The sequence below is a fragment of the Natator depressus genome, chromosome 9, assembly GCF_965152275.1.
Source record: "Natator depressus isolate rNatDep1 chromosome 9, rNatDep2.hap1, whole genome shotgun sequence".
Taxonomy (NCBI): domain Eukaryota; kingdom Metazoa; phylum Chordata; order Testudines; family Cheloniidae; genus Natator; species Natator depressus.
Window position 1 is genome coordinate 23781912 of NC_134242.1, and position 20118 is coordinate 23802029.

General features: G+C 42.5%; 1 protein-coding gene across 4 annotated transcripts in view; it reads left to right on the forward strand.

The window, feature by feature from the left end:
- VEPH1 (ventricular zone expressed PH domain containing 1) overlaps positions 1 to 20118 on the forward strand; it is a 166205-nt gene that overhangs the window by 145091 nt on the left and 996 nt on the right. For 3 of the 4 annotated variants that reach the window (XM_074963708.1, XM_074963709.1, XM_074963707.1), the window contains exon 14: positions 358 to 2300. The exons of the other annotated variant lie outside the window; for it this stretch is intronic. In XM_074963708.1, the coding sequence (XP_074819809.1) occupies positions 358 to 594 (237 nt within the window). In that variant the 3' untranslated portion in view covers positions 595 to 2300. Of the gene's footprint in view, positions 1 to 357; positions 2301 to 20118 lie in introns of those variants that run through there. 4 annotated transcript variants of the gene reach the window in all.

Here is a 20118-nt window from a genome sequence, read left to right on the forward strand (position 1 = left end):
TATATTGGTGGTGGATGTCAACCCTTTGCAAAAGGGTGGGAGTAACATGTGCCAATGCTAAGGTAGGAAAGCTCATGGGCTACTGTGCAATCCTTGCACAAGTAGCCCTAATTGGGTTAGTTACATGATTGAGGCAGGATTTTCTAAGGGAATGTGGCACCCAAATCCTGTTGAAATTCAATGGGAGTTAGGAACCGAACTCCTTTAGGCTCCTTTGCAAATCCCAGCCTCAGTGCTCCCCAAAGTGAGTAAGGGTTGCACAGCCTAAAGCTATGGATGTACCTACTTCATAGGATCAACAAAAGTTTTCCCTCTGAACTGACTGTTGTGCTCCATCCCCCACCTCCTGTGTTTCAGAAAGATGATCCAGACGACTGCCCCATTGAACTCAGTAAGGTACAGAGTGTAAAAGTTGTGGCCAAGAAGCGCAGGGACCGCAGCCTTCCTCGGGCCTTTGAAATCTTCACCAACAATAAGACCTATGTTTTCAAGGCCAAAGACGAGAAGAATGCTGAAGAGTGGCTTCAGTGCATCAATGTAGCTGTAGCACAAGCTAAAGAAAGGGAAAGCAGAGAGGCAACCACGTATCTGTAAAACTGTCAGCCTGTCTAACCCTGAGCTTTTGCATCTGGCTTTGAAATGCAAAGGTACTTCAGCCTGTTTATCACAGAACCAAACAAAGTGATAAGAAACAAACCTGATTAGTGGGAGTAGTCCCTGTGGATTCAGTGGTTTTAGCTACTGCTGGGAACGCTCAAGTGAGTAATGGTTGCAAGATCAGGCCCCTAGACAATTACCATTGGCAACAAAGTAGCTCAGAGCAACTCATCTAATTGCTATAAAGTGAATATCTTTCCAAAGATGACTTTAGTTTAGAGCTAATATGGTGAAAGAGGCTCCCTTTGAACATACATCTAATTTACATAGCAAATTCTATATTTTGCAGCATGTTTTATTGTTAGATGATATTGGTAACAAATGATATTGAGAAACTAATCTGACAGACACTAGTGTTAGGGGGCTTATTCCTTCACCCACTTACTTCCCTGGTCCTTCTCGCATGAACAGAAAGCAACAATACCCGAAGTCCAAAGGTGCAAACAATTCGATGTTTATTGGGGTGAACTCCCAGCAAGCATGATTCCAGTTTCCTTCCTTAGTGTCCCCCTTCCCAACTCTGACACCACAGAGCCTTACCTGTGTCCCTGTTCCCATTCCTGCCCTTAGCTAAACATGATTCCAATTTCCCCACCCCCATTCCCTGTTCCCATTCCCCCCCCACACACACACACTTCCTGATTGACTGCAGACTATATAGTAAAACTTGAGTTCTACTTAGCTATCCTTAACCAATCATTTTCCTCAAATTTAACTAACCAATCCTAACATATTGTAACATGATTATTTAACCAATTATATCCCACCACCTTAATTAGTTTACACCCAGCAAAATTAATTATACAGCAGACAGAAACAATCACAGAACCAGACAGAGATTATACAGAAAAACAATAGGGAAATGGGGACTACAGTGATAGAACAACAAAGAAATGAGGATTTCACATCCCAACTATTGATAAGTGAGTTCTTGCCAGACAGGATGCTATCAAACTAAGTTTCCTTTTACATCTTCTTGGCACTTCCCTTTCTCTGGAGGCGATAGGCATTATCAGGAGAGGATTGTATTCCTAACAGCCCAATAGCACCTTATTTCAATGTGACTAGTTTGGAATGTGAGGATCTGACCATTCGCTTCCCAGCTTATGGCTGCCTCTGCTGCTTAGCCAAAGATGTAGCCTAAGAACAGGGCCTCAGACTGTCACAGTAAGAGAAGGACCTTACACCAGCAGACAGTGATTTTGATTCTCTTTCTTTCTTTTATACCTCTATAACTAGCTAAGTGATAAGAATACACCTAAATTCTTAGAGTATAGGCCTTTACAGACAGGCCTGAATATCTATATCCTAACAACTGGTACACAAAAACTGGCCTGTATCACTATTTTTAGCATGAGTATATATATATATACATTTTCTTCACATTGTTACATAAGCAGCTAATCTAGAATGTTAACCCCTCCAAAGTAAAGCAGTTTATGTAATAAAATTCAGCATTCCAAGCTATTTTTGCCTATCCTTTTAAGGTGACTTGATACAGGCTGAAGTGTATATATGTGATTATATTGTGGTGGTGGTGGTGGTGGTATCTCATTTTTCCCTTTTGCTAAAAGCAACAAACGAAAACCTCTTCCAGACAGTAACATTTGCAGAGAGATTTCAAAGCCCAGTCATTTCCAAAAAGGCCATTTTCATGTGGAAAAAAGTTTCAAATAAAACATTTTGGTCTGCTTTAATCATTATTCTCTTAAGATTTGTGTCTTTGGTTTGATGAGAGAAAGGGTCCATAGTATATTTTTGAATGTTTCTTGCAAATGCAAAGATAGTACAAAGCCAGAAAAACATTCAGCTTTGCAAAGGATCCTTTATTTTATGTGGTTTCTAATAGGTCAATGTTTGGCCAGTTTGTTTAGGTTTCAAATCATAGGCATGGCCTGAGGAGAAATGGGTAAATGCTAAGGTGCAATTCAGGCTATTTTGATAGAGTAGGACTTGAGTGATTTCAATTTCAGAGATCAATATGCTAAGAGAAAAACTGACGATAAGGTGAAAACAGTCTATGAACACACTGCTGTGTCAATTGAGAATATGAAGAACTATAAGGCCCTAAAGGATCAAACCAAAGACCTGGAAAATAAATTTAGATTAAAATATATTGGGCCTAACTTATCACTGGTGCATTTTCATGGAAGCAAATGGAGTTGCTCCCAGGATGGCCTACTGGGTTCATGATAGTCCCCAAAGGCTTGGAGATAGGACAAGATTAAATACTTTCTTTCCAGTAGATTATAAAGGTGTTGGAGATGGATTACTAGAATTCCTTCTTCAGTGTATCATGGAGGTTGGCATCCCTAGAAAGCCCAGTTCGACAACAGTGTTGAAGACCAATAGTGAAGGTTTCGTGAACATAGGCTGTACGTAACCTATGTAAACATAGTAATCTGAGTCAGATACTATGTTCTTTACCTGCTGCTGTAAACTAGCACTGAACACACCATTATGTGTGAGTTTTGTAAACCTATTTTCAGCTGTCACCATTGAGTCTAATACTTGCACAACTGACTTTTCTTGCAATGGGTGATAAAGTTGAAATTAGCACAGAAATCTGAACCTAGAGGCTGATTTTCAGAGATACCAAGTACTCACAGCTCTTTTGATTTCCGTTGGAGTTGTAGGCAATCAGCAACTCTGAGCATGAGTCCCTAGCTAGAGCTTAAAAATGTTATTCTGTCTGGATTTAAGTCCTCTGACATCTTGGAAGAAATGTGCTTTGATAGTTGGAGTGAGGATAAAAGTATGAACCTGGAACACAAACTGCTTTTATCCTTAGACCTCTCTATCGAGGCCAGGATGATTCTTTTTTTCTTATCCCATCATCTTGCTGCAATGTGTTGGAGGATCAGAAGGCTGGCTGTATCTCAGCAAAGGATATGAGAGATTCATTGGGGATTTTAGCCACATAGGGCATTTTATTTTTCTTAATATCTGTTTCCTAAATGTTACTGCCACAGCATTTATTTACCAGGGTTTCTAGGCCAGATTTGCAAAGCAGCCTCTAAAACTGCTTTGCAAAATCTGCCTATATTTACAAATACAAATATATATGCATATGCAAATTACAATTTGCATACAAAACCAGGTAATTGTGCAGACAGCTGCCTATTTGCATGTGCAAGTTCTCTTTTGTGCACAAACATTTAGTGGGAGCAATAGCTGTGGCTCTTCACTTATGAGTATTTCCATTTATATTATCACCTATTAGTAAATGTTTATATAGCACATTATAAATTCAAGTGCTATATAAGTGCTAACTGGTGGTAGTTTGATTTGTAAATTCACCAACACTCTGTATTTCCTTTTATTGCTGGGGCTGTGTGATGCTTTCTCATGGAGGCCAGAACCAAAAGCCACTTTGTTAGCCCTTTGTGTCAGCAAGAGAGAGCTTTACTGGAGCTTGAATTGTGTGTTAGCTCCCTCACGCACCAGTCAGTCAGCCTTACCACCAAAGTCCTTGAAACTCTGCCAGTCTTAACCTTTGGTTTCAGGTTACATTCAGTGAACCCCAGTTCCCGAATCTTCTGGAAGTGCGTTCTTCTGCAATATCCAGCTCCTATCACAAGACACTCACAGAAATTACCAAGTCTGCTGTCTCCAAAGAGTCAGAATACACACTAGTTTGGTGGCTCATCTGCAGGGGTGTACACCTTGCTTTAGTATAATAGCACTGAGATGAATTTATAATGAAACAAGACTAATTGTATTAATAAAGACCAGAGATTTAAGTGATACTAAGCAGAGATAATAGAAACAGAAAATCACAACAAATAAACATGCTTCCTAGTGTTTAAAACTTAACAGATTACAAATCCTGGCCTCAGTTCTCAGCATCCTCAACCCACATGGTTGGGGAATCCACCTTTCACAGATTCCAACAGCTCTAGCCCCCTTTTGTCCCTTAAGAGACACACACCTCCCCCCCCCAAGTGACGGCCGGGGGAGGAGGGGGCGGCCTGGCTTGGCCCCTTCTCCCCCTGCCCCGGAGATTGCTTTAGGGAGGCCCACTGCCACCCACTGGGAGGTCCCCAGGGTCTTCCTCATGGGGTTTGTCCATCCTCCAGCCACAAAAGAGGCACTGGGAAGGGGGTCCTCGCACCAGTCGCAGCCTTTCGGTCGCTCCACTGGCTGCTCCCTCTTGTTGTCTGGCAGAGAAGCTGGGTGGGTCTGGACCTCGACCCGGCCACCCGGGGCCTCAGGTGCAGTTGTCCAGTCCAGGGGAGTCTGGCTCTCTCCTCCTGGAGGTTCCACCTCCAGGCATTCCCTGGAGCCTGTCCCCCCCCCTTGTCCTCGGACCTCCTTCCCAGGGGTTTCGATAGTGGGATCCCTTCGATCCCTCGCTCTCTCCTGTCTTCAATTGGGGTTTCTTGTCTAGGATTTTGCTCTGTCTTCAGGGGACCTGGGTCCTCCCCCTCACTGAGTCTGAGGGATGTAGGGGTTTCCGCTCCATTCAGTGGGTTCTCCTGCCTCTTCCTGCTGGAGGGTCAACTGTCAGAGGGGGCCAGAGCAAAGCCCCGCAGAGAGGCGCAGCAATCGGCCGTTGGGGCGATGAGCGAATGCCCGAGCAGCAGAGCGTGTAAGGTAACTCCTTACCCCTCCCTTCCACCCACGGTGAGAGGTGAACTCTGCAGATTAATCTCTGAACTCTGGGGCTGCACTGGCCAAGGATAGCGACTGTGAGTCGGGTGCAGAGACGGGACGGGCATGTTAAAGGATTTTTGGGTTGCTGGACTTAAGAACCTGAGGGGAAAAGGACACTGCCCAACTTACTTGGGGGCGGGTCTTTTGCTCATGGTTTATGTTTATGAACCCCAGTTGCAGTGTTTTCCCAAATTAATGCTAAGTTACTTCCCTCCTTTTATTAAAAGTTTTTGCTACACTTAGACTCTGTGCTTGCGAGAGGGGAAGTATTGCCTCTTAGAGGCACCCTGAGGGTGTTGTGTAATTGTCCCAGGTCACTGGGTGGAGGCTCAAGATGATTTTGTGTTGTATTGTTGAAAAGGAACCCCCTAGATATTGAACCCAGCCCTTGTTGCTGCCAACTCTGACTGGCAGAAAGGTTACACACCCATTTGTATCACTATTAAGTATTTATTGATTGTATTTCAGTAATGCCTGCAATGTGCTAAGCAGGGGCATCATTTGCTAGGACAAGGGGGGCAATTGTCCCCCCAGACCTTGGTATGCACCTCCCCCCATGACTGTCCACAGTCTATACGTTCCTTTCTGTCTTCCACTTGTTGCCCTACCTCTGCCCAACATTGTGCAGGATATACTATAATACATATAGTGTTCTATAGGCGGACACAACTTCCCCCCGCCCAACTCTGAATTTTTCTGAAAATAAACCCCTGATGCTAGGTGCTGTTCCATACATAGAGGATGACACAGTTTCTGATCTGAATACTCATAATCTAAGAAGTCAAGCAAAACACAAAGGGTGGGAAAGGATACATTAAAATGTATACAATTTTCATATAAGGGGTATGTTATACACATTGTTATATACATTGGGCCATATCCTCATCTGATGTAAATTTGTGTAGCTACATTAATCTCAGCATCTAGGACATTTTGGGTACAATTAAAACACAAATAATTTGAAGTCTTTGTAGCTATGCCCATGTATGCCAACTGAAGAACAGGCCCATTGCCTTTTTCCATTTATATTTCAATATACAGTATACACAAGCTATATTAAATTGCCCCACACTCTATCCAATGCTATGGCTGAATTTGGTCTTGGTTCAGGGGAAGATGGCAGGATGAATGTGGCCCCAAATGTGTAAATTGATACAATTTATATGTTGGAAGAAGCAAAATGACAGTAGCAGGAAAAAACAACCAAGAGGAAAATGTAAGAAGGGTTGAGATAAATAGGGCCATCTGACTTTCTCTTCTTGTACCTTTCATGCCATCCTGTTGGTTGTACTTTTCCTGCCTATCATGTAATTTACACCCATTTACTTACGTGGAATTTACAGTACCACTTATATCAGCTGTGAACATGTACCAGGGTCTCTGGACTGAGAAGACTCTGTTCACTTCAGAAAGAACCTCAAGGTGGAAAGCAAAGGCAATCTGGGAAACCTCAGTTGTCTGAGAAGAAGAAGGGAACAAGGTGAGTTAGTCACTCAATGTCACAGGCCTAAATCTTTAAAGGATTTATGTGCTACCATACTAAAATACCAATCTCGCAAGCATATGCTTAACTTTACTCACCTGAGAGGTCCCATTAAGGCCAAGTGACTTTTAAGCCCATGTGATTCCAAGTCCATGTGTGTAAAGTTTAGCACATGTATATGGGAATGCAGAATTAGGGTTTTAGTTTCTGAATTGTGTTTTACATTAAACCTTACATTCATTCATCCAAGGAACCCAACTGAAATTTGGCAGGGCTGGATATTTTTTTTTAAATCTATTTTTACAGAAATTACTTCTGAAAACAGTCTATTTTTCTTGCTTTTTCAGGGCTTTATAAAGTATCATTTTGATGCTATTTTTTCGGTCTGCCATCCATGTCTGTTTCATCCCTAACTTGGTGTTTCTGATTGATTGATTGATTGATTTTAAATAAACCATGTGGATGTGCAAACCAGGATGGAAAATCCATTTTTATTGTCAGGTGGTTTCAGCAAACTTTGTGTGAAATTGTACAACATGGCAATTATGTCTTTGCTGCACCTATTCTACGGTGGTTTTGCAATCCACCTTTTTTCTACAGCTATCAATCGTTTAAATCCATCCCTTCAATGTTAAGGAGATTGAAACAATATGTAGTTAGAGACCCCTGTTTCTGTGCCAAAAATAATTACATAAAATAAGAAGCCTAACTTTAGTTATCCTGTATTAGAGTCAACCTTGGAATAAAATTAAAGGGAAATACAGCTGGCATCCTGTCCTATTTGTCCTTCTAGAAGGGGACACACAGAAATCATCATTATGATGGGAACAGGAAAATGTCAAAAAAAACCCTACAACCCCCTCGCTGCTGCAAATTTCTTACTTGAACAGGCATATAAAATGTTTTATAAAGGTTTTGATTTTAAATTTCAATATTTTAAGTAATGTTTATGCCAGAGGTGGGCAAACTACAGGCCGCGGGTCACATCCGGCCCACGGGACCATCCTGCTTGGCCCTTGAGCTCTTGCCTGGGGAGGCTAGACCCTGGCCTGTCCCTTGCTGTCCCTGTCCCATGCAGCATCAGCTAGCTGCGCCGCCAGAGCTCTGGGCAGTGTGGCTGGCTCCTGCCGGGCCACGCAGCTGTGAGCTCCTGCTGCTCTGAGTGGCATGGTAAGGGGGAAGGGAGCAGGGGGGTTGGATAAGGGGCAGGGGGCCCCGGGGGGCAGTCAGGGGACAGGGAGCAGGGGGCGGTTGGATGGAGCGGAGGTTCTGGGGGGGAGGGGTGGTCAGGGGATGGTGAATGGGGGGGTTGGATAGGGCGTGGGAGTCCCGGGGGGCCTGTCGGGGCGGGGGTGTGGATAGGGGCTGGGGCAGTCAGAGGACAGGGAGCAGGTGGGATCCTGGGGGGGCAGTTAGGAGCGGGGGGTCCTGGGAGGGGGTGGTCAGGGGACAAGGAGCACAGGGGTTGGATGGATGGGTCAGGGGTTCTGAGGGGGGCAGTCAGGGGGCGGGAAGTGTGAGGGGGCAGATAGGGGACAGGCTGTTTGGGGAGGCACAGCCTTCCCTACCCGGCCCTCCATACAGTTTTGCAACCCTAAAGTTTGCCCACCCCTGGTTTATGCCCAGGTTGACACATGCTAAACTGGGTTCACTGTTGTCCTTAAAACAGTTAATGTTTGGTGTCAGACATTGTAGTATATTTTCTGATTTAATTTGTTTTTTTTCCTTTAATGGGCCCATCCCTGCTCCCAAAGAAGACAATGGCAAAACTCCCATTGACTTCAGGGGGCGGAAGATTGGGCTCATCATGTTACTTTGGCATGTAAATGTGTATGTGGCAGCAGTGCTAGAAAATAGATTCAAATGGCCCCATTGCTTTCTACAGAACCTATGTTCCTCTCTTCCAGGAAACAATTTATCTTCTGTCTTGCACAACTCCCAATACAAAAGATGTCATTTTCTCTGGGGAGTGTAACACCGCACAATTTAACTTTTGCTGAAGTATTTTAAAACCCAAGTTATTTGTTTGAATGAGATTTTCTCCTGAAAAACCAGAGATGAGAAGTATATGGACTGTTGTCTGGGGCCTGCAGCTGAGACTTTATGGGATACCAAAACCAAGTACTGCTCGTGCCCTAAACCCACACTGCTATATAGTTAGGAGTAAAGGAGTGGGGCATTGGGTCCAACTATCTAATAACTGGGTTCTACATCCCCGATTGCCAATCCTCTCAGTTTCTCAATCTTACTGACAGGCACAAAGAATACTATGGCACTGTACTGAGGCGGAGTGGCCTCCCTCCAAGCTAGACGGGGAGGGGCCACTTTCTGGGTCTGGATGGGCGGACCCAGGCCAGTCCCACCCCTTGCACCAGAATTTGAGAGGTGGGACAGTAAGTATAAGAGTGGGGCCTCCAGCTAAGTTAGGCCAGAGCCAGGGAAGGAGACAGATGCCTCTCACTTGCTGCAGAACTCTGGCCCTGCTACTGAATTGGGTAGCACCCTGACTCCAGAAGAGACCAAGTCTGGAAAGGAGCCGCTGAGACTGCTGGCAGCCGAATACCCCAACAAAGCCAAGGACCCCTGCACGACAGAGCTCCCTCCCCGGACTGTGGTAGGAAGTAGCCCAGGGAAACCAGACTCTAGTCTGGTTTTGCTGTCAGTGCTCAAGTCGGTGTGTTTCAGTAGGATTCCCACTGACCCAGTGGCAGGGCCCTCCACCCCGGCAGGGCTCCTGGCTGGAACCTTGTGGAGTAGGGTGGGCTTGGGGTCCCCTTACCCCACTTCTGCCAACCACAACCCTGTGATGGCAGCCTCCCCACCATAGGCCCAACAGACCATTTTTGGTGCTCTGCCCTGCCTGAGGGCCAGAGATTCCTAGACTGTTTGTTGCTCCACTCTGCCTGAGGGCCAGAGCTTTCTAGACTGTTTCTTGCTCTGTCCCACTTGAGGGCCAGAGCCCCATAGATCGTAGCCCTTTGCTTCGCTAATTCCCCCTTTGTGGCTGGGCTGACCCCACAGTGATGCAGAGTGGCCTTCCTCTGAGCCAGACGGGGAGGGATGGCCTCCAACCTACTACAGGCCCAAAGTATATTTTAAATATTCCTTACAAGGAAAATAATCAGCCTTTTCATTGTATAGCTGCTATCTAACATGCTTGTTCTACTATGTCACACAAAGATCTCAGGATCTATGATGCTGTGAACCATAATATTATATTAACAACGAGTGATGGTAAAAGTCATTTCTGGTCTGTTTGGCTTCCTATAAGTGGAACAATAAGATGATCTTGGCATAACTAAGCTGACTCGCACCTCTTAATGCAAACTTAATGTGTAAACCAACATTGGCAAATGACCACTGTATGGAACGAATAAAGTGCTCACCTTCCTCCAGGAATTACTCGAAGATAAATATCAGGAATGGTTCCTGAAGAAGAAGAGTAGGAGCTGGAGCAGGAGCAGAATCCGTACAAATCAGACTATCTGAGCAGATAGAGCCAGGTGTGCTGCTTGTAGTAAACGTTCTGACCTATAGTCGGTCACGGTACTCATTACATCAAACATCTGCAGTTGTTTAGAGTTCCAATAAATATCTGATAGAGTGGATCCACAGCAGTGGAAAAACTTTGCCAGAAAGACAGTATCTTATGCCATAAACATATACAAAATATATCTTGAAGCAGAGCAGCATTGCTTTCCACTATAGCACTGTAGAATCACTGCCTCTTGCTTAAAAACAGAGTGTCTGAGATGAGCTAAAGTGCCTAAGAAACTATGGATCTGATGATTGTATTAGTAGCAGTATTTTACTGCAGTGTCTCCAAGCCCTAGTCATGGACCAGTACTCCATTATACTAGGCTCTGTACAGACACAGAACAAAAAACATAGTCCCTGCTCCAAGGAGTATACAATCTAAGTCGGTGGTCCCCAAACTGTGGGGCATGCCCCGCTCAGAGGGCACAGAGGAACATTCGGGGGGAGGGACATGGCGGGGCCCAGACCAGCGCTCAGGGGCAAGGGGAGGAAGTGCCCTCCAGACCCAGCTACAGCTCCAGCCCCAGCTTTGGCCCCCAGCTTCTGGCCTCCAGCCTGGCTCTGTTCCCAGCTGTGGTCCTGCTCCTAGCCGTAGCTCCCGACTGCAGCCCCATCCCGACTCCCAGCCCATCTCCCAACCATGGCTCCTGCGGGGTCATGGACAGATTCCATTACAGGTAAGGGGGGCATGACAGAAAAAGTCTGGGGACCACTGATCTAAGTATAACACAAGAGACAGCAGATGGATGCAGACAGATGGGGAAGTACACAGAACAATGAGACAATATTGGTCAATGAGATAGGCAGTTGTCTCAGCACAGTAGCAGCCTGACATTATATATATATTTAACTCCTTCTCATGAATGTTTCAAAGTAAAGAGTAAACAAAGCAGATTTATATGTAGCCAGGAGTTGCAAGTAGGGCTGTCAAGCACTTGAAAAATTAATCATGATTAATCAAAATTAATTAATCACACAGGATTAATCGTGTTGTTAAACAATAATAGAATACCATTTATTTAAATATTTTTGATGTTTTCTACAATTTTCAAATATATTGATTTGAATTACAACACAGAATACGAAGTGTAAAGGGCTCACTTTATATTTATTTTTGATTACAAATATTTACACTGTAAAAAACAAACAAAAGAAATAGTATTTCAATTCAACTAATACAAGTACTGGAGTGTAATCTCTTTATCATCAAAGTTGAACTTAAAAATGTAGAATTATTTACCAAAAAAACTGCATTCAAAAATCAAACAATGTAAAACTTTAGAGCCTACAAGTCTACTCAGTCCTACTTCTTGTTCAGCCAATTGCTCAAACAAGTTTGTTTACATTTGGGGGAGATAATGCTGCTCACTTCTTGTTTACAATGAAAGTGAGAACAGGTGTTTTCATGGCACTGTTGTAGCTGGTGTCTCAAGATATTTCTGTGCCAGATGCGCTAAAGATTCATATGTCCCTTCATGCTTCAACCACCATTCCAGGGGACATGTGTCCATGCGGATGACGGGTTCTGCTCGATAACAATCCAAAGCAGTGTGGACCGACCATGTTCATTTTCATCATCTGAGTCAGATGCCACCAGCAGAAGGTTGACTTTCTTTTTTGGTTGTTTGGGTTCTGTAGTTTCCGCATCGCAGTGTTGCTCTTTTAAGATTTCTGAAAGCATGCTCCACACCTCGTCCCTCTCAGATTTTGGAAGATACTTCAGATTCTTAAACCTTGGGTCGAGTGCTGTAGCTATATTTAGAAATCTCACACTGGTACCTTGTGTTTTGTGAAATCTGCAGTGAAAGTGTTCTTGAAATGAACAACATGTGCTGAGTCATCATCCAAGACTGCTATACATGAACTATATGGCAGAATGCAGGTAAAACAGACCAAGGGATATACAATTCTCTGCCAAGGAGTTCAGTCACAAATTTAATTAACACATTATTTTTTTAACGAGCGTCATCAGCATGGAAGCATGTCCTCTGGAATGGTGGCTGAAGCATGAAGGGGCATATGAATGTTTAGCATATCTGGCACGTAAATACTTTGAATTGCCAGCTACAAAAGTGCCATGCAAATGCCTGTTCTCGCTTTCTGGTGACATTGTAAATAAGAAGAGGGCAGCATTATCTCCTGTAAATGTAAACAAACTTTGTTTGTCTTAGCGATTGGCTGAACAAGAAGTAGGACTGAGTGGACTTGTAGGCTCTGAAGTTTCACACTGTTTTGATTTTGAGTGCATTTATGTAACAAAAAAAATCAACATTTGTAAATTGCTCTTTCATGACAAAGAGATTGCATTACAGTATTTGTTTAAGGTGAATTGAAAATACTATTTCTTTTGTTTATCTTTTTTACAATGCAAATATTTGTAATAAAAATATACACTTTGATTTCAATTACAACACAGAATACAAGATATATGAAAATGTAGAAAAACATCCAAAATATTTAATAAATTTCAATTGGTATTCTATTGTTTAACAGTGTGATTAAAACTGTGATTAATTGCTATTAATTTTTTTTAATTGTGATTATTTTTTGAGTTAATCTCATGAGTTAACTGCGATTATTCGACAGCCCTGCTGGTGATACATTGTTCTCAGTGTTCATCCAGCTCTGATTAGGTCACATTTTCAAAATCCATTAAGCAATATTTTAAATGAGGTTTCTGTCCTTCAGGCAAGGTTTGCAACCATGCATAGGTAGGACTACATTGCAAGATATCCAAGTTTTGAGTTCTAAGTAGTCTCACTTGACAGTATTTCTTAGAATCAGGAACCATTGATTGCCCAGTGAAATCCTTTCACAGGGATTGTTTATGGGAACTGAACACAGTTCTGGGAAGTTATCCAAAGGAATTTTACCCTAAGATTTGCTTCCCAACCTCTCCAAACAACAGACCTCCTGAAAACATTTGAGAGGCAGAAAATAAAATAGACCATAAATGCAAAGGTTTTACATTTGAGCACAACATGTAACTTGTGCGTAAATGGAATAAACAAGGCATTATTTTTCACTCATAGATTTCCCAACCTTCCCCACGGCCTACTAAACTCAGGATTGCAGTAACTCAACCTACCTACTGTTGACATCTTGGTATGGATGACTAAAACTCCTGGGATGAAACCTGGCCCCATTCAGGTCAATGGTAAAACTCGTATTGACTTTAATAGGGCCAGGATGTCACCCTGATCTTGTTCTTGTTTGCATCTTGCTTATAAAGCTACATGAGAACACCATAGTAATTGGATTAATCACTTTGATCTCTATGCAGAGGGATGGGAAGGGATTCTGATTCCACTAATTAATATTGAACAGCAACAGTAACCTGTAGTAGCCAAGAGTGGATTAAGACCATATGGGAACTAGATCCATCAAAATTCTGTTGTATTCCCACCCCAGCTGTCCAGACAGACTCATGCGCCTTATCCCCTCGCCCCAAGGGAGCAGGTCATATCCCTTCCACTTTACGTTGCTCTTCAGGTTTCAGAACAACCGTGATACTCAAACTGGTTTTGAAATGAAAAATGCAGGTGGGACAAAGAAAATAAATACATTTTCAGATTTCTTTGATTAAAAACATTCAGTGCATCAATTAAGGAATGTTTAGATTATAACTGCAGAGACACTGGACATTACTGTATTAGATGTCAGATTACAGAAACATTTAGTCGACTCAGCTATGGCATAAATCTCCAGTGTCTCATTAGCTGAAGAAAGAAGCCAGATCAGGCTTGATTCATACAACTCATTCATTAAGATAACTTGGAACTTTCTAAATTGATGTTATTAATGTTGGGCTTCTCAGAACCCAGGGACATCAAAAGACTTAGATTAACTATATTTACTTCTATCAGTTTATATATATATATATATAAACAAACCTCAGTGTAAAGGGAGAAATTAATTAAATGTCAGGATAACATTTGAATGTTAAAAATATTAGCAGATATTTACACTAGAGTATTCACACTGAGGTTTTTAGAGTAACTACACTGATAGAAGTAAACATAGTTTATATATATTTGCATCAACAAATTCATCAACAGTTACAATTCATTTTATATATATATAAAATCAATTGTAACTCTTGTCTATGAGCTAGGTTCGGCACAGTGATGTGTACACTGCTCCCACTGTCTTCTCCGGAGTCTTTCTTAGCTGGGAAATCAGCTGGGACATACAATTTCTACACATCTTCATGATATTTGTCAGGACGTTAAAGCAGTTATGGATGACCTTTAAAATCAGATGATACCATTGGTTTCTATTTATTCTCAAATAATAGCCATTTCCACCTTTATTTCAAAAGGAAACAAACAAACAAATCACCATCACGCTGTCTAACTTTTAGGCACCTAGAAAATCACAGGAACAACACTGTGATCCCCAAAGCCTGAACAAGGTAGTGAGGACCCCTATGCAATGAATGAGGAGAGAGAGGTACCTTAGGATATAATTGACAAAACCCATTATACTGGGTGTGGAGCCACGTAAGCAAGCCAATGAGAGATGTGGGTGAAAGGGGTGTGTCCTAAAATAGGCACCTAAATCCAGGCTGCAGGGAGGCACCTATTGGTGCTATTGATTTGCAAACCAGGGGATGATAAATGCTTCTCTACCTGACTCATAGGCAGGGCCCAGTCTGATAGGTGTGCTCAGAGTAACTCCACACAAAGTAGCCAGGGGGAGAAGGACATCCCTTATAAGCTTTAGCTCACTGATTAAAGCACTCCCCCAGGATCTGGAAGACCACTGGTTCAAGCCTCCCTGCTGCCTGGTGAGAAGGGATTTGAACAGGAATCTGCTACCTCCTAGGAGAGTGCTCTAACCACTGAGCAATGGGACATTCTGATGGGATCATCTTCAGTCTCTCCCTCTGAAGTTAGGCCAGGGAAGGAGAGTGAATCATTGTAGCCCAGTGGTTAAGGAACTCACCTACTTCCCCCAGTTCATGGACCGCTCTGGGGCTTAGGCAGGAAATAGATGTCCGGGTGCCGACAGTGAGGCAGCAGTGCGCATGTCCAGGGGCAGAAATGTAGATGTGTAGGGAACTTTGCTGCAAAAGCTTAAGTTCCAAGTGAGTTTACGTGCCTACATGGTGAGGCGGCAGCTAAATGTGAGTGCTGTGGACCACAGTGGCACATAAAACCAAGATTTAGGCACCAACGTACCTTTGTGGATCCGGACCTAAATTAATTCCTAACCTAGGCAGGTACACCCCAAATTGAAGCCGATGACAATTGGGCCTGCTTACCCCAGGACTGCCTGTAGCTTCATAATCATTACCTGGGAGATGCTGAGAACCTGCAGCTCCCACTGACATCAGTGGGAATTTTAGGTGCTCAACACCTCTCAGCTAGCAGTTATAAGTCATTAAAAGGATGTAAACACAAGGACATCTGTTGTCACAATGATGATAAGAAAAAATCCCCATTCACACTAATGGGAATAATGCATGTAAACTCCTTGTGAATCCAGGTAAGAACAGACTTATTTGATTTTATTTCCTTTTATAAATTATAGGAACTTTAAATTAATTGGTAATACATTTGTCAGTGGGGGAATGAACCCAAGAAATGCAAGTTCAATAGAATTACTATTATTTTATTTATTTGTACTGTGGTAGTGCCTACCACCAACCTACGCTTTTTGTATGACTAATTATGAATGCTTTCCAGTGTAACCAAAACTGGTCCTAATAACCTGCTTATGATCCTTATTTTAATCAGACAAACTGGTATGATTTCACTGGAAGATGCTTTCAGATAGCCCTTAGATCACTGCTTTAGATCATCAATTACATCCTATACTACACTTCAGGAAGATCTATACTAATTAATCAAAAGTTTCTTGTGGAGTGAACTGTTGCTGAAATATTGCAGTATTTATAATTGTATTCTTTGCATTTCCACATTGCTTTTCACCTGAAAAACTCATTAATTAACTGAGATTCACAACACACTAGTGAGATAGGTAAAGGACAAACATAAGGTTCACTACACCTACCAAAGGAATGCAACTGTCTCGAGCATGGACCACATTTCCTGTTCAACAGCACACAGTAGTCTCAGACATTAAGTGAAGAAGAATACCACATCCAGCTGAGGCTGAAGGGGAAATTCAGGTAGGCTGAGGGCAACTATTTGAGAGGAAGTTTGGCCAGAATCCCAAGGTTAATACACCTATTCTTTCAAAAACTTCCAGCAAGTCTCCAATAACAAGTGATCAGGATGTGGGTTTTATGTTAAATAGACAGCAGAAGTATAGTCTCCTAACACGCTGGAGAAATTGCTTTAAAATGGAGACAAAAACTTAAACTATAAAGGATCAAAGGCAACTTTTAAATACACACCATGCATATGAGACTGTGTCTGATACATTCTCAGGCAGAATTCCAAGGGTATCAGTTTCGTTAGTGTATTTTCTCCATATGTTGCCCAGATTTGTTTCACACTTGATCAAAGCCTCATACAAAACTTTAATTCACTGAGCCCAGTCTTCTTTCAGTGAGATAAAGAGGACTTCAGGGGAGTTGCGCTGGATTCCAATTTCCAGCTTCCATGGCTGCAGAGCTCAGAGAGCCTGCCAAGTTAATCCATATCGCTGACTGTAAGGCCTAGGACATGGCTACCTAGGAAGACTCCTTTCCACCTTATGTCACCATATCATGACAGTTAAACTTTGCTGGGATATGACCAGTTCCTGGCATTGAACTCTCCAAGAGTAATGGCAGAGTTCTCTCAGCAGAGTGCTCTGCCTATGGATTTCCCTCTCCTTGGCACAGTCCAGCAGAGCCCTTGTTTGGCATCCATCAGAGAATGAGGCATATTAATTTGATTAAGCCTTTGTTTACCTCCCGGTTTTGTCTCTGGCAATTTAATGGGCTATATTGCATCTTACAGCATTGGCAGTCAGTTTTGTAGTGCAGTGCATGTGATAAAAATCTAGTTAATTTTCATTTGGATATACCAAACACTTGTGCCGCTGAACCATCACATCTCCAGTTCCCTGTAACTTACACTCAATGACATGGCATGCTGCGCTGGTTATGCCTCCAGTAAATGAGTGGATTTGCAGAAACTGGGCAGGCTGCAGAATGTTACTTTTTGTCTTTCACTTGGTTTGCTAATGTCTTCCACACAAAGCAAAACAAGGGTAGGGACTTGCTTCTAGTGATTCTCTTCAGCCACCATGCAGACAGTCTCTTTCCCTCACACTTTTAAACTTTCAGGGTAAGCTTGTCTGAAGTGCTAAGCTAACTCTGCTCACACTGGGTACGTCTATATGGCAAGCAGAAACCTGCAGGAGTGAGTCTCAGAGGCTGGGTCTACAGACTTGGGCTCACAGGGCTTGTGATATAGTGCCCCTGCTCCCTGGGCTTCAGAGCTTGATCTTGACTATCTACACAGCTATTATTAGTGCCATAGCTCAAGCCCTGCAAGCTTGAATCTGTAGACTCGCACTCTGAGACTTGCTGCTGCGGGTTTCTGCTTGCCATGTAGACATTCCCATTGAAGTAAATGATAAAACTCACATTGACCTCAATGAGAGCAGAGTTAGACCAATGCTGAGTGCTTATGAAAATCCCACACTGAAACTATTTTAGGACTTCTTTAAAGAACATATAATTGTCTGTAGGCCTGTAAACTCAACCTCACTGCTCTTTTGTCATCAGTGTTCTCTGAGTATGGTCAGTTGAGTCATGTAACTTAAGTTTATTAATCATGACCAGGTTATTGTTGTTTGAATTAAAGACCACTTCACGAGCATGCATGACATGCATAGGCCTAAGAAATCCTTTTTTCCTGCTTGTGCGAACAGTAAGCAGATATGACATAGGAGCCCTGTGTCAGCTCAGTGCCACTAGAGGTTCATCCTTATACTGGAGTGACACCTCTTGGGGCACCATTAAAATGAGTTAATGAGCAGGTTATAACAAGGTACAGCATAAAGCACCTGAAGATCTATTCTATATAACCTTTAGACCATGAGTTGTTTGAAAACTGTTCACTTTTCCTTTGCATGATTTGGTATTGTTTCTGAGCCCCAAAAGAATGGCTGACACTTTGTAACAGGAAAATAATTAATGGCCAATGCTGAATAGGGAGTAATCAGGGAGTGAATTCATTAAAAATCTGATGTTCAGTTTCATAAATACCCTGCAGTCATCCAAATATTCACAGATCACAATCCTGCATCTTTTACTCACATGAATAATCATAATTATTACTCAGAGGAGTAATTCATGTGAAGCCACTCGGACAACTACTGTGAGTAATGTTAATGGGATCAGGTGCACGATATCTTAGCAAGCAACATCTGATATAACTTCTGCTCTTCCACATGCCATTGTGTCACAGGGTACAAATGCCAAGTCATTTGAAAGACACTTTTTCTCCATTGCCTTTCTGGGAAAGATGAAGCAAGATGCATCAGCTGCCATTTCCTTCCTTCTTTTAGCTCACTTTTCATTGTAATGAACTTTCCCATTGTTCTGCATAAGAGACTGATATTGTGCAAAGCCTCATTTGGGCCCAAGTGGATGAATAGATGGAGTGTGTCTTTTCTTGTACATGCTGTAAAGCAGCAGAGGAAACTTAAGTCAATAGCAAGAGAAATTTACTATGCACAGGAGGCTCTCATTGTAACAAGATGCCTCCTGCAGAGAATATAACCAAACATACTGGACACACCAAACTTCCCATTGTGTCCCAAACATCTGTTAAATTTAGGAAAGGTCTTTCCTGTATGCACTGTTTTGATATCAGGATTAGGATTATCTACCAGGCATGGCAGGGGCTCCCAAGACATCAGGTCTAGAGTTGCATGGGAAGTTGCTTTCCCACCCTGTGAAAATTTTTGAGATTTCAGACATTTTTCACATGCTGCATTGGATGAAACATTTTGATGATTTTCACAAAAAAAGTCGAGGGAGAGCGCAAACCCAGAAAAGCCAGGGTAAAGAGTGAGTGTCTGTCTCTCAATCTCTTCTTTTGGAGCTGTCCCACTTCATATAAATAACTAAATATTTATTGGGCCAGAGAGACTGGCTCTGTAGTGGGTAGGGTATTCAGCTGGAATGTGTGGGAGACTCAGATTCAAATCCTGGTTCCAATGAATATTTAATTATTTGTTCACAGTGGAAAAGCTCCAATAGGAGAGATTGAGCACCCCACTTCAGAACACGCACCAGTCTGCAAACTAGGCTAAGCAGGGACTTGAACCTAGGTTTCCCACATCCCACGAGTGCCCTAACTATTGCCTGGGCTTGCTCTTGCTGTGATCAGAAATTCCATCCTGGACCTGAGAAAACTTCCTGATGAAAATTTCATCAAAACAGATACATTCCTGAGAAAAGATTTTGTTGTGATGAATTAGTGTTTTCAGACGAAAATCCATTTCAATGAAAAATTCCTGACTGGTTCTAACCAGGACTACTGTTGTCCATCAATGGAATTTCATCAGGTTGTTACAAAATGTTAGTGCTTGAACAGATTGTTTAAACACAGCTATTTAATGGCCTTTCACCAGTAAATGATCCATCTGAGAGCTCTCTCCTTTTATTTAGTTGGCAGGTCTACAAACCCACTTTGAAATGTGGTTATGCTCTGAAAAGTGACTCTGTAAAAATGGCATTCTACAGTTCCCTGTTTGTCATTGCTCAAAGACTCCTTGGCAATTCTGCTTGGGGTTTTCAAGCAAAATGATGTTTTTCTAGCTGCCAGTGCTGCCATCTCAGATTGAGATCTGAGCATCAAATTGGGTTCTTGCTG